The following is a 12,672-nucleotide window of genomic DNA, read 5'->3' as shown; positions in this document are numbered from 1 at the left end:
TGAAACGATAGGTCTTCTGGGCAAAAAGCGGCGTTTTTTTCAGCCCAGTGGAGCAGAGCGGAGGGAAGTGGAAACTACAATTCCCATCGACCAATGCGTGCCCATCATCCTTTCATCTGCTGCCTCAACAGAGCCAGGAGAGCGAAAATTGTGGATACTGTTAGCAGCGAAGGAGAAGAGATAGATTTCAAATTGTAGACGCAAAAGTGAATTTTAAATCTGAAATGTGGAAGCATTTCGGTTTCCCTGTGACAAGAAACGAGAAAGGACATGAAGAGCCACTTGTCAAATCATTGTTAGATCATTACCCTTCATTAAAAATTTCAAGAACATACGAGTAACAAAATCCAGCCGGGCCAAAAGACTATAAAGGAAGCGTTTACAACTTCACTCCCCCATGACAGCGCAAGAGCGCAAGAAGAACAAAATATTATAGTCATAGTTATGGTTACAGTATGTTTTTTTTTTTTTCAAAAAGTAGGCCTAATCGTGTAGGCTACTGTACAAGCGAGATATTGGCAGAAGCTCATTCAGTAGGCCAGTCTGCCCACTAGAAATTTACTATAACTTTGTCGTTCATTTGGACGTTTATATTCGGAAGTGAGTGGAATTTACAGACGGTAAGTTTAGCAGCCTAGGCAAATGCAGCGAATATCAAACCTTAAACTAACTTTACTGCTGAGTCAGACACATTTACGTTGTGTTGTATTGATTGTTGTGTTGTGAACTTATGTTTGCTTTTTAAATTCCATTGTGTTGTGAACTTATTTTTGCTTTTTAAATTTCGTTGTGTTGTGGCTTTATTTCGTTGTGTTGTAAACTTTTCTTTGCTTTTTAAACTCAGTTGTGTTGAGCAATACTGGACCCCCGCACATAAGGGCCGTCACAGTCAGCCTTTTACAAAACTCAACCAAACAATATAGCCTGAGGTTCACACATGGGCTACATCTGTTTTTATTAATTTGGCTCACTATGGGTGGAATTGTGGCACTGTTTTGGTTCAGTTATTAAGTTATGATCCAGGCCACACTTCAGGTGTTTTGGGTAGGAATTTTGAGCCAAATAATTTGCTGACTGGGATGTTCAAAGTCATTGAACATTACTTTTACACTTGACTCCCCTCATATAATTTCAGAAGCACCCTCAACCATAATCGATGTAAACTAGACCAGGGTTTAAAATAAAATAGGCTGATACATTTTCCTGTTAGAGGAAAAAGAACTGCGGAAGTTAGTTGCCATTTAATGAGTGGCAGTTTCCACCGTGAAGTATCACGAGATTAGCGACAAACATCAACATGTCCTTTGAATTTGATATAAAATCTATTTAGACGCAAGATCAGTAACCTATTATTATTAGCCCATTACAGCTATGAAACGTTAAAACGTAGGCTACTTACCGTATCATGCAAAGGAAGGCATTTCTGAATCTGAATCCTCTGAAATGGCACTGATAAGCTTTCGGTTTCACCTGAGACAGTCAGGTGAGGTTAGTGAGATAGTGGTCCGCGCCCAGTGTTGCCAGATTGGGTCGACGATTTCCAGTCCAAAAGCTAAACCTGCACACTCCAAGAAAACCACTCCCAACTTTAACTGACAAAATAAAGTTATAGAATGTTATTGCCATGTCAATCACGGTTGATAAGCACCATTTTTATCTCCTTAAAAAAATAATGATGACAAAATAAAATAAAAATAAATAAATTTCCCAGGAAAACGGATCAAACAATACAATAAAGAGAATTAGCAATGTGATTAAATAAGTAAACTGTCAAAACGGAAATCAAGGAATTAACCGATGACTTAACCCTCGGAAAAACACATCATTTTTTTTTTATGTCAACAATAAGCCCATTTAAGTGCAGGCATTCACACATGCTGATGCACACACACCACAGCCTAAATGTGGGCAAATGTGGGTCATTCATTGATACACAGGCCTCTGCATCTGGGTTGAAATTTAAATAGGCTACATCTACACAATATCGTTGTAGAAATAAAGGATCTGGAGTAAAACGATGACAACTAGACAACTCTCTCATATGTAGCCTACAACATTTAATCAAATACAAATGCATTTATATAAAATTGTCTGTCAGTTGCTTGTTTTGAGTTGCTACCATTTGGCTGTTATTTGTTTTATGTTTGAACACAAAATGGTTATTTCATATCATTCTTAAATGAGGTTATTTAAATATTATGTACTTGATCAGAAATTTATTTTGGATCATTTTAACCCAAAAAAGTTACGGACTGCAGCTTTAAAATAAAATATTTTGATTGCACAATGATGCATGATGGAACAAATACACTGACCAATTCAGACAACAAGAAATCATGATTTACAGCTATAAGACACTTTTACAGAAAATATTCTATTGATATGGCCTATAACATCTTGTGATCCATGACAATGAGTAACAAATTATTAAAACAATAAAAAATATAACCATTTGAAAAAAAGCTGGAAAAAAAAGAATGACTTAGGGCACCAAATGTGCCTGCAGTTATAATCACCTGGGGTCACAGGATCGTATTGGGTTTGGTGATAGCAAGTTAAAAATGGCCAAAAATAGGCCTACGGTCTAAACTGGAAGCTCACTGGGTTTTGACACAGAGGTGTGCAAAGGATTTTGGGTGATTGGATGATACAAAATGAAGGCCTCAAAACGAAGGCTGATTAAGGATCCTCCAAATTGGGACCTCTTTCACCGCCTGCGATCCCACTGACTGTGTGTGTGGCATCTGAAAGTTGCAGTTCAGAGTCAGTTTAAAAATGTAGATTTTTACCCACATTTTTCCAACTGTCATTTCATTTCTAGAAATTAATATTCTTATCACTAAATATATGCTTGGTTTTGGGTGAGTTAGTCGTTGTTTTGCTGAAGTGCTCGTATGTTCTCCACTAGATGGAGCCACGTTACTTTGGAGTCACTCATTTCAGTCAGCGATTCAACCCAAAACCATCGATGAGAGTGTAGCAGATTTCAACACGTGTGAGGTTTGGACTGTGTTTCTGTTTCGAGGGGATATTTTGCACCCCTCACGAAAATACACGAGACCTAATCAAATCCTGAATCTACACTGTCATTTTACTGTGTTGTGGGGATGAAAGCTTCTCTCAGGTAGGCCCTGATCTTCATCTTGTGGTGACTGCAAACATCCACTCTTCAACTCTGGTTTACACTTTGTGAATTATCTGCAAAGATAAAGTAATAAGTTATGATAATGAAGTCTTAACAGTGTGTTGAGAATTCCTATGGATCACATGACGTAGCCAGTCATGGGAGGAGCTAAGTCTCCTCAGGTGCACTTAATGATTGATAAATTACTATTGTTTGGTGTGTTGGTGTATGTATGCCATATGCAATTGAAGAAGACTGTCCTTTCTTTCTCTCTTAATGAGAGCCTTTGTAGAGTTGATGTGTTCCTGACAATGTAAGTTTGTGCTCTTTTGATTTGTTTCATAATGTTAATTCTTGAGATTCTGTTTGGGTCTAATTCTGAAATGTTCTATGTGATTATGATTCTTATGTTTCAGTGTTCTTACTATTTTGATGTTGAATTGTTTAGGATTGGATTATGTGATTAATGATTTATTAGTTGAAGTTCTATGGTGTTAATTATATTTAAGATTCTGTTTGTTGTTTATTTGTTTATAGAAACCATACAACTCTATATCTGATTCCCATTCTACTCTATGGCCTGATTCACGATCTGTTACAATAAATGAGTATGGACTGAGTACTGAGTACACAGGAGTGTTTTAATAGACACACCATCCTGGTAGCACATTCCTGAACCAAACATTCCCAAAAACTTTACACAGTGGCATCTGCGAGTTATCTTGTGCTCAAATTGGATGTTCTGGGTCTCTCTCATCTTCATACAGCAATAAGAGCTGCAGACTGATTTACATAAAGTGTAATTTCCATAAACTCATCAGCTAAAGGATGCTTGTGCTGTTGGAGTATATATGAACATGTAGGTATGACAGAAAGCAATTTGTATTGTGCAGTTATAACATGTCAAACAGTGCTGGTGAATTGCCACCAAAACATGGTATTAGTATGCTTTTTGGAAATCGTATCATCATTATTCATCATACACGTCAATGCCATGGCATACTTTAATGTTTCTCATAAATGCCATACTGAATATCCTTTCAGTGCTTATTCTCAATTCTGACAATATCAGGATAAAAAAAAAAAAAACTCAAATAGCAAAAAAAAAAAGTTGGATAAATGTGGCTTACAAATCATTTCAGTTAAATATATTTTGGAATATATATATATATATATATATATATACAACTTTACAGTCAAACAAAGCAATGGGACCAGATGGTATTGTAAGAGCCAATTCAATATGCTTTCAATTTGTATTATTATTGTTCTCAACTTATTTCTGTTTTATCTACAGTGCTTTATTATTTAAGAATTTACTTGAAGTTTTCCTGTACTGCATTTACTTGAAGTTGTCCTTGTATAATTTGCTTGAAGTTAAAGCCACTCCTCCTTAAATGTTCATATAAGGCCTATATGCTGTTTTAATTTAAGGGATACAAGAGAGGAAGGAGGAAGAGGAAAAAATGTAAGTTAAAGTAAGTTATCTTACTGTCTGGCTGTCAAAAATGGTCTTAATTGGAATCTAAGGAAGATATTGTATGGATTTAAGACATACAATTTTCAAAGGAATTGAAGCCATACTTGAGCGCTGTTTGGAAGTATTGGCTGAATGGATTTCAAGGATTGTCCATGTTTTTGCATTTTTGTGTTCCTGAAAATTAATGTGAAACACTTTAACAGACTGGCTGTATATTTTTTGACGTGTAAAAAAACACTTCCTCTTAATAGAAGCAAGAAAAAGGTGGCTTTGATCCTTGTTTCTTTAGGTATGGTATGTCATACTTTCTTTTAAAAACATTTGATGAGGAGCTCGCACGAGCCTGGCATCGCCTTTTCCTTCTCTCCAGTTAGAGACAAAACTATAGCCTACCTAAGTATTTGTATAAAAAAAATAGCCACCAACGCACATGAACAGTGTACACATGCTGCTTTTGCACCAAACTCTCGTTTGTACATTGTCAAAACATTAGTAAACCGTAGTAGATTGTATATCTTAAATTAGGACTAGGGATGCACTGAAATTAAAATTCTTGGCTAAAGCCGAAACCGAATACAGAATACCGACCGGAATACGGCTGCACCATAGCAGTGTACAGTGAGACTTTTGAGATTATTTAGAATTTCAAAAATATTTTACTACGAATATTTTTTTATTCATCTATTAGTCTGCCTTAACATTGCTTTAATGTGTTACTATTTTAACATGTCGTATTTCTGTCCCGTGCAGAGTGAATCCAGCATTTATGTAGATCAGTCACTTCCAAAACTTTGCAGCATGCAATTGGCCGTCGGTCCTCTTAGCAGCGTGAAAAACAATAGTTTTATTCAATGGATTATATAGTCTGTAGCCTTGAAAGCGAGCCAAGACTGCTCTCTTTACAATCACTAAACTTGTTTATTGTTTAAAATCACTAAACACTAAACGCTGTGTCAGTTCAACACTATCTCACAAAGTTCAGTGAAGCTGCCAACAATGCACAATAAATCTCTACTTACATCGTGTCTACACTTTTTGTTAACGAGAGGTTTTGCGTGCCTGCATGTCAGCACTGATTCTGAATAAAATCTCTGGTGTTTTGATAAATTTGAACAAATTCTGACTAATTTAAACACCTCTGATTGGCCATTGCGTTCAAGAGATCCACAACTATGTCTGTGATTGGCTACATTGCTCAGTGCTGCAAAAACACGTATACATCTGACGTTCTCCAGAACGCAAACACAAATTTGCACTGGAGCGTAAAATCTGTTTTTAATGTATCATTCTCCTTTTAAACACTTTGGCCAGTTCAAGAATAATTTATGCAATTTTATATTATTTATTTTAAAGAATTAAAAGAGCAGTTTCATAACTATTCTTGTATTGTTCAACTGGTCGAGGTTGAAGTGGGATTTAGAAAGTAAGTAATGCAATACTTTATAGAGAGAGTAATTAGTACAGTCATCTAATTACATGGTTGAAGATTAAATTAGTAAAAAGTAATTAATTACATTTTGAGAGTAACTTACTCAACTGGCCATAATAAATGGGAATCAAAAGGAATTTGATTGTTCTGGATTTTGATTCCAACTCCACTTAGAACCGAACATCATGAAAACCAGCCAGTTCCAGTATTTTTATTTTTATTTTGAATAAAAATCAGTTATCGGTTCTCAACGCTAGTGGCCGTACACATTGTGTGTTTTACTGTACATGGTGCCTCCACCCTAAAGAAATAAGTGCTCTTGTGCTGTAGTTGTTGGACATGTCTGGTGGATCTTGAGGGGTTAAATATGAGGCATCTGTGGAGACCGGCCATCAAAGCCTTGCTGAGGATGATAGAAGTTGTAGGAGCCAACTACCCTGAAACACTGGGCCGTCTCCTCATAATCAGAGCACCCAGAGTGTTTCCTGTGCTCTGGACTTTGGTAAACACACACACACACTCATTGGATTTCACATTATGACACACTTAGAACATAAAAAGAATGTTAACAAATAGTTCAGGATATTAGGAAAGACTGAGATGAGCACTTACTCAATCTTCATTTAATGTTGTAAATGTCTCCACACACTGACCCATCACAGTTAAATGTCATGTTAGCGCGGTGTTATTTCACTCATCTGGCCTTTCTTAATTTCCGGGCTTCTGTAAATGTCGTGCTTTCGTTCTGCTCTCAGGTGAGTCCATTCATCGATGAAAACACACGGAAGAAGTTTCTCATCTACGCTGGGAATGACTACCAGGGGCCTGGAGGACTGGTGGACTACATCAACAGAGACTTCATCCCTGACTTCTTAGGAGGAGACTCTCTGGTGAGTCTTCAGAACTACAGGCGGTGAGATCTGACGTGTTAACCCGTGTGTCAAACTCAGGCGACGTCTACATTCATTTTAGTTTAAAAACGCTCTCCGTCCACACTAGCCAAAACGCAGAGAAAAAGATGCGTTTTCAAACGAAACCGTACTAGTGTGGACAAGACCTCGGTCCTGGAAGGACACTGTCCCGCAGAGTGTAACTCCAGAACTCCTGCTTGGAAGTTTCTAGTAATCCTGAAGACCCTGATAAGCTGGTTCAGGTGTGTTTAATAAGTGTTGGAGCTAAACTGCAGGATATTGGTCCAGTGTTAACCCTCTTCAGTTGGTTGAAAACCTGACGTGCTGCTGTATTCTTTAGTACATGTAGAGGGTTGATGGAGTTCACAAAGCTGGTCTCCAGAGTATTGCAGTAATCTAGCCTTGAGATGATAAGAACCTTTACTAAGAGCATATTCAGAGAGTTAGGGTCTGATATTACTCATGTTGTAGAGAGCAAATCTGATGATAGCGCTGCCGTTGAGATGTGGTCATGTGCTTCTCATCTGGCCTGGTTAGATTAAACTGAAGCTCTTCAGGAAAGCAGAGATAGGACTAAAGACATGCGGGATCATTAAGCTGGAACTCTGTTTAGAAGTGATAGGACATGTCACGCACCTTCCCTAGGCCAACAACTCATTCCCAGATATTAATTTGCATAATTATATTTGAATATTGGTCTTTGTGTGCATATTTATCATAAAACGAAACAGTGGTTTGTGCCAAACAGACGCTCCTCTAAGGCACTTCAACAGGCATTGTAAAACAGTAGTACATTTCCTCATACTTTAGCAGAAGAATATTTATAACGGAAATAATATACTTTATAAGAATATACTTGCATGCAAAATGAATGAAAAGTTTTCAGACACTTAATTGCATGTTAATTGCAATTAAATGAAAATGTAATTATAGTTTAACATTAATGTTACATGCAATTAGTTGAACTTTTAGAGTGTTTTTGACCCATTTAAGTATGATTGAACATCATTATTACTTCTATTGTCTTTGAAATATGAAGTTACTGCTGAATGACAGGCTTTTATGGTACACTAAAAATACAACGGCATTTCTATTGAAACTTGTAATGTATGTCATGTATTAAACTATATTTGAAATGACTCATTTGTAATGGTGAAGCTGCTATTTAGTACATTTATATTTATTTTTAATTTAACATGAACACATTACAATTCAGATTAAAATCCACTTCAAAGCATGACAAAAGATTATTAAAGCAAAATGATTTAAAATGCACATTAAAGTAAAACTTTTAATTTGACATTATTACAAAGTGCAGTTTTTAAAAGCGTACTTACGTGTGTTAAGAAACAGTGTCTCTCTTTAAGTGCACTTAAGTGGCCTTTTATTTCATTAATAATGTATAATCTACAAGTACAGTTGATTAAAAATATACTTTTAGATTTGAAGTACACTACTAGTGCACATTAAATACAATTAGGCACACTTCTTTTTCACAAGAGAATATAAAACCCATCAATAGCAACAATGTCATGTGTTTCTCTCCTGGAATGTGAAGGTAAAATAATGTAACGGCATCAAGACATGGGATCATGCCATCGTGATATGATGTGTTTGATATCAATGAATACATGAAACACTTTGCCATTATAATCAGAATTTGCTTGCCATATCACTTGTTTGTTGTTGTGGTGTTTTTATGTTCCTTGTACTCGTGTATAATTATTGTACAAGTATACTTGTATATTTGTGATGGTCTTTTATTAAAGCACAGGGGAAACGCTGACCTTAACTTGACTTGCCACAGAAAACCAAGAGATGTCATTCACTACTACAGGACACATGTAGCTGGACAGTGTACAGTATTTATTCAGACAGAAATGATCAAAAACATCATTCTAATCTAATCTTCTCATGTTTAATTCAGTGTGATGTTCCTGAGGGAGGTCTGGTTCCCAAGTCTCTGTACCGTACGGCCGAGGATCTGGAGAACGAGGAGGTTAAACTGTGGAATGAATCTATCTACAAGAGCGCGAGTGTGTTGAAGGGATCTCCACATGAGGTACAGCTCATACACTCACAACACTCAACAATACACAGCTTTTACTGGTTACTTCAGCTGGGCAACGTTCACTTTCATATCCAGTGTGTTAATAAGTGGTGCCATCTGTTGGTTATAAGAAGACATGCAGCGTGAAGTCAAATACTGTTAGTCTAGTTCTGTTTAAAGTGCAGATCTGGACATATTTGCATCTTATAGTGTATTATTGTGTTACCATAAACTTCAGAGTTGGCTCCCTTTTAATTCATGAGTGTGAATTTGAATAGAAATAGACAATTTCATGAGTGATTTGTTCATACTGAAAAATATTTTTTGAAAACTCTGAATTTTCTTTTAAATAAATTGTTTCAAACCTGTATGGATTTCTTTCTTCTGCTGAAAACAAAAAAAATATATCTTGAAAAATGTTGGTATAACCAAACAGTGAATGGACCCCATTGACTTCCATACTAGAAAAAAAAATAAAAAATACTATGGAAGTCAATGGGGTCCAACTGTTTGGTTACTGACTTTCTTCAAAAAATGTACTTTTACTTCCTTATGTAAATTCTAATTTGATTGTTTTCCTGCAATTAAAATTCCAGATTCTCGGTTGTATTCTGAATGGTGCGCAGCGCTGTGTGTTATGCATTATGAAATAAAGATAAATCCCTTTGTTCATCTTCAGGTGCTGATAGAGATCACAGACGTATCGTCCGTCATCACGTGGGACTTTGACGTGTGTAAAGGCGACGTGATCTTCAACATCTATCACTCCAGAAGAGTCCCTCAGCCAGCTAAAAGAGACGGTCTGAGCGCGCACAACCTCGCCTGTCCCGGCGGAAACAACGTCCAGCTCATTGACCGATCGTGGATGCTGGGACAAGACTACAGCATGGTGGAGACGGCCCTCACCTGCAGAGAGGGAGAGAGCGTACAGGTGAGGGAATCTCACCAAACCTGTCAACAACATGGACGACTCAAACCAGACAAACTCTCGTTCTCTTCTTTGGTTTCCCATCAGGGCTCTCATGTGACGCGCTGGCCTGGATTCTACATCCTGCAGTGGCGTCTTTACAGCACTCCAACATGCACTTCATCCAGTCGGCCGCGTGTCGATGATGTTCTGGCCTCTCTGCAGGTCTCCTCACACAAATGCAAAGTCATGTATTTCACAGAAGTGCTGCAGTCCACTGACTTCAGGTCTGGATGTTTACATATTGCAAAGTGCTTAGCATAAAAATGTGAATGAATCATGTTAAACTATCATCTGGAAAGCCAAATGGTGTGTTTAAAGGTGTGTGTGTGTGTGTGTGTGTTTCCATCAGAGGCTCCATGAGCAGTCTGGAGTCGAGTCACAGTGGTTTCTCTCTGCTCAGCGCCGCCACCACCTCCTCCAAAACCAGTCACACACAGACTCCACCGTTTCCAGATAGCATCTTCATCCAGCTGGAGAGACTTTAGCTCTGCGGGATTACCAGTTCCTGCAAATGATGAATGAACAGAGATTCACATTAAACCAACAAATGCCTGGATCTTTTTCTGATAAACTACTGGCTTTCTGTAAATTACATGCAAGCTTTCTGTACATTGTTACAAATAAATGTGTAAATGTTGTTTACTTTGGTTGTCTGATTGAGCAACTTTATGAGTGTGGCGCACAAAGCTACACTGTGCAACTTTTGTGTTTGGAACGAATGAACAAAGTTTAAAGGGATACTCCACTTTAAAATGAAAATCATAATATACTCACCCTCATGTTGTTTCAAACCTGTATACATTTATTTCTTCTGCTGAACAGAAAGGAAGATATGTAGAAGAATGTCAGTAACCAGACAGTTTCTGGTACCATTGACTTCCATAGTAGGAAAAAATATATATACTATGGAAGTCAATGGTACCAGAAACTGTCTGGTTACTGACATTCTTCTACATATCTTCCTTTCTGTTCAGCAGAAGAAAGAAATTCAAACAGGTTTGAAACAACATGAGGGTGAATATATGATGACAGAATTTTCATCAACAATCATATAAAAAACATTTATTTTCCAAACTGTGATTTTGATTTACCCTGAATCACTACGGTAAGTTTTTAATAATGATTTTATTATTAATATTTTTGAGTTGTCAGGACGGTGTTCCTGGGAAACTGCTTGCTTCCATCATTAATCCAAGCATGTTACCGAAAAATTTGTCCAATATAAAGAACAATATATCTGAATAAAAAGGCCAGGATACTGCTATATAAAGTAGAAGATATATATATTCATATTGATTTATTCCATGATCTCTCTCCGAATATTTTAAAGTGTCAAAGGTCCCACTTTATATTGGGCGTCTAACTATTATGTAAAAAAAAATAAAAAAATAATTTGATACAATGAACTTATTGTGTACATACATGTTTTTACATAGAGTTTATATTTTTACAATACCCACATGTACCCACATTTCTGTAATTACATCTATAACCACTGTTGACCCGTAAACCTTCCCAGAGCACTAGTCCCACTAGCACCAGTCCTTAAACGTACCCGTATCCACCTCAACAGTGTCACGATTTCCCTTGTGTTTTATGTTCTAGGACTTTTATTTTGAAGTGTATTTTCTGTCTCCATTGTTCACTTCCTGTAGTTTGTTACAGTTTGGCTGTTTCTAAAGTTACCCTTGTTTCTTTCCATAGTCATTTATTACACACACCTGGGACCTGTTTCAGAAAGGAGGTTCAACCAACTCTGAGTTAAAACTTGAACTCTGAGTTGACTTACCCTGAGATGGGAAACTCTGAGTTTTCGGTTACAGAACAGCTGAAATGAGTTAGTTCAATCAACTCTGAGTTGACCTACTCTGAGTTAAGCGCGTGCACCACAACTATAAAAAGCCATTATCAATGGAGCACAGATATTATGAGTCACCATGGCAACAGCGCCAGACAAAAAGCGGTCTTCATATTTCTCACCAGTACGAACATTATTACTTTAATTTTACAGTATTAGAACATTAATACTGTAATTTAATTAAAGGGATTACTCTTAATTTTTCTGTAATTTAAAGTAAAATCTGATGTAATTATATTAGACTATAGAACAATTCTGTATATTTAACATACATTTTTAAAAGGTATATTTTTAATGTAACATTCTCCCTCTACACACTTTGGTCAATTCAAGAATAATTCATGCAATTGTATATTGTTTATTTGAAAGCATTAAAAGTGCAGTTTCTTGTCTCTCTTTGTATTGTTCAAATGGTTGAGGTTGATATGGGATTTAATAAGTAGACCAATACTTTCTAAAGATGGTCATTATTGCATTAATCTAATTACACTGTTGAAGATGTCATTTGTAGTTAGTAATACAAGTAACTTACACAACTGTTATAATATCAGAGGTGAAACTGGAAGAACAGTATGTTATTCAACCTAATTTTAATTTTCATGTAGGGGCAATCCTGCAGGTATTAAAAGAACATGGCAGCAGCTGAAAATTAAATATAAAAACATAATTCAATCAAGTAAGGCTTGAGTGTACATGGGTGTAGGCTACCTGACTTTACAAACATTTGACATATTAAATAACTAAAGCATCCAGTGTCATTTTTGTGCAGTGCAGCATTTTTGGCTGAGGGACTTCAGAGCCAGTCACTCCCCAAGATCCAAGGGCCTCATAAAATGTAGAGGTTTACATA

The 12,672-nt window shown here is 36.7% G+C and overlaps 2 protein-coding genes and 1 long non-coding RNA gene across 4 annotated transcripts in view; 2 read left to right on the top strand and 1 right to left on the bottom strand.

Annotated features, from left to right (window-relative positions):
* The window catches only part of LOC309509895 (uncharacterized protein), a 328,406-nt gene that overhangs the window by 126,615 nt on the left and 189,119 nt on the right, over nucleotides 1–12,672 (bottom strand). The window lies entirely within an intron of this gene.
* Nucleotides 3,167–3,744, top strand: LOC309512977. The gene is made up of 2 exons (XR_014211237.1): nucleotides 3,167–3,335; nucleotides 3,417–3,744. It is a non-coding gene; the product is annotated as an uncharacterized lncRNA (long non-coding RNA).
* Nucleotides 6,136–10,499, top strand: LOC309511636 (SEC14-like protein 1). The gene is made up of 6 exons (XM_082186862.1): nucleotides 6,136–6,535; nucleotides 6,789–6,923; nucleotides 8,872–9,006; nucleotides 9,674–9,925; nucleotides 10,010–10,188; nucleotides 10,314–10,499. Exons 1-6 carry the CDS (start codon nucleotides 6,401–6,403, stop codon nucleotides 10,447–10,449), a joined length of 972 nt encoding a protein of 323 aa, XP_082042988.1. The 5' UTR covers nucleotides 6,136–6,400; the 3' UTR covers nucleotides 10,450–10,499.

Source organism: Leuciscus leuciscus (genome assembly GCF_965113295.1).
Source record: "Leuciscus leuciscus genome assembly, chromosome: 1".
Classification (NCBI taxonomy): Eukaryota; Metazoa; Chordata; class Actinopteri; order Cypriniformes; family Leuciscidae; genus Leuciscus; species Leuciscus leuciscus.
Note: the sequence above shows the minus strand (reverse complement) of the source record. Positions and strands in the feature narration are given on the sequence as shown.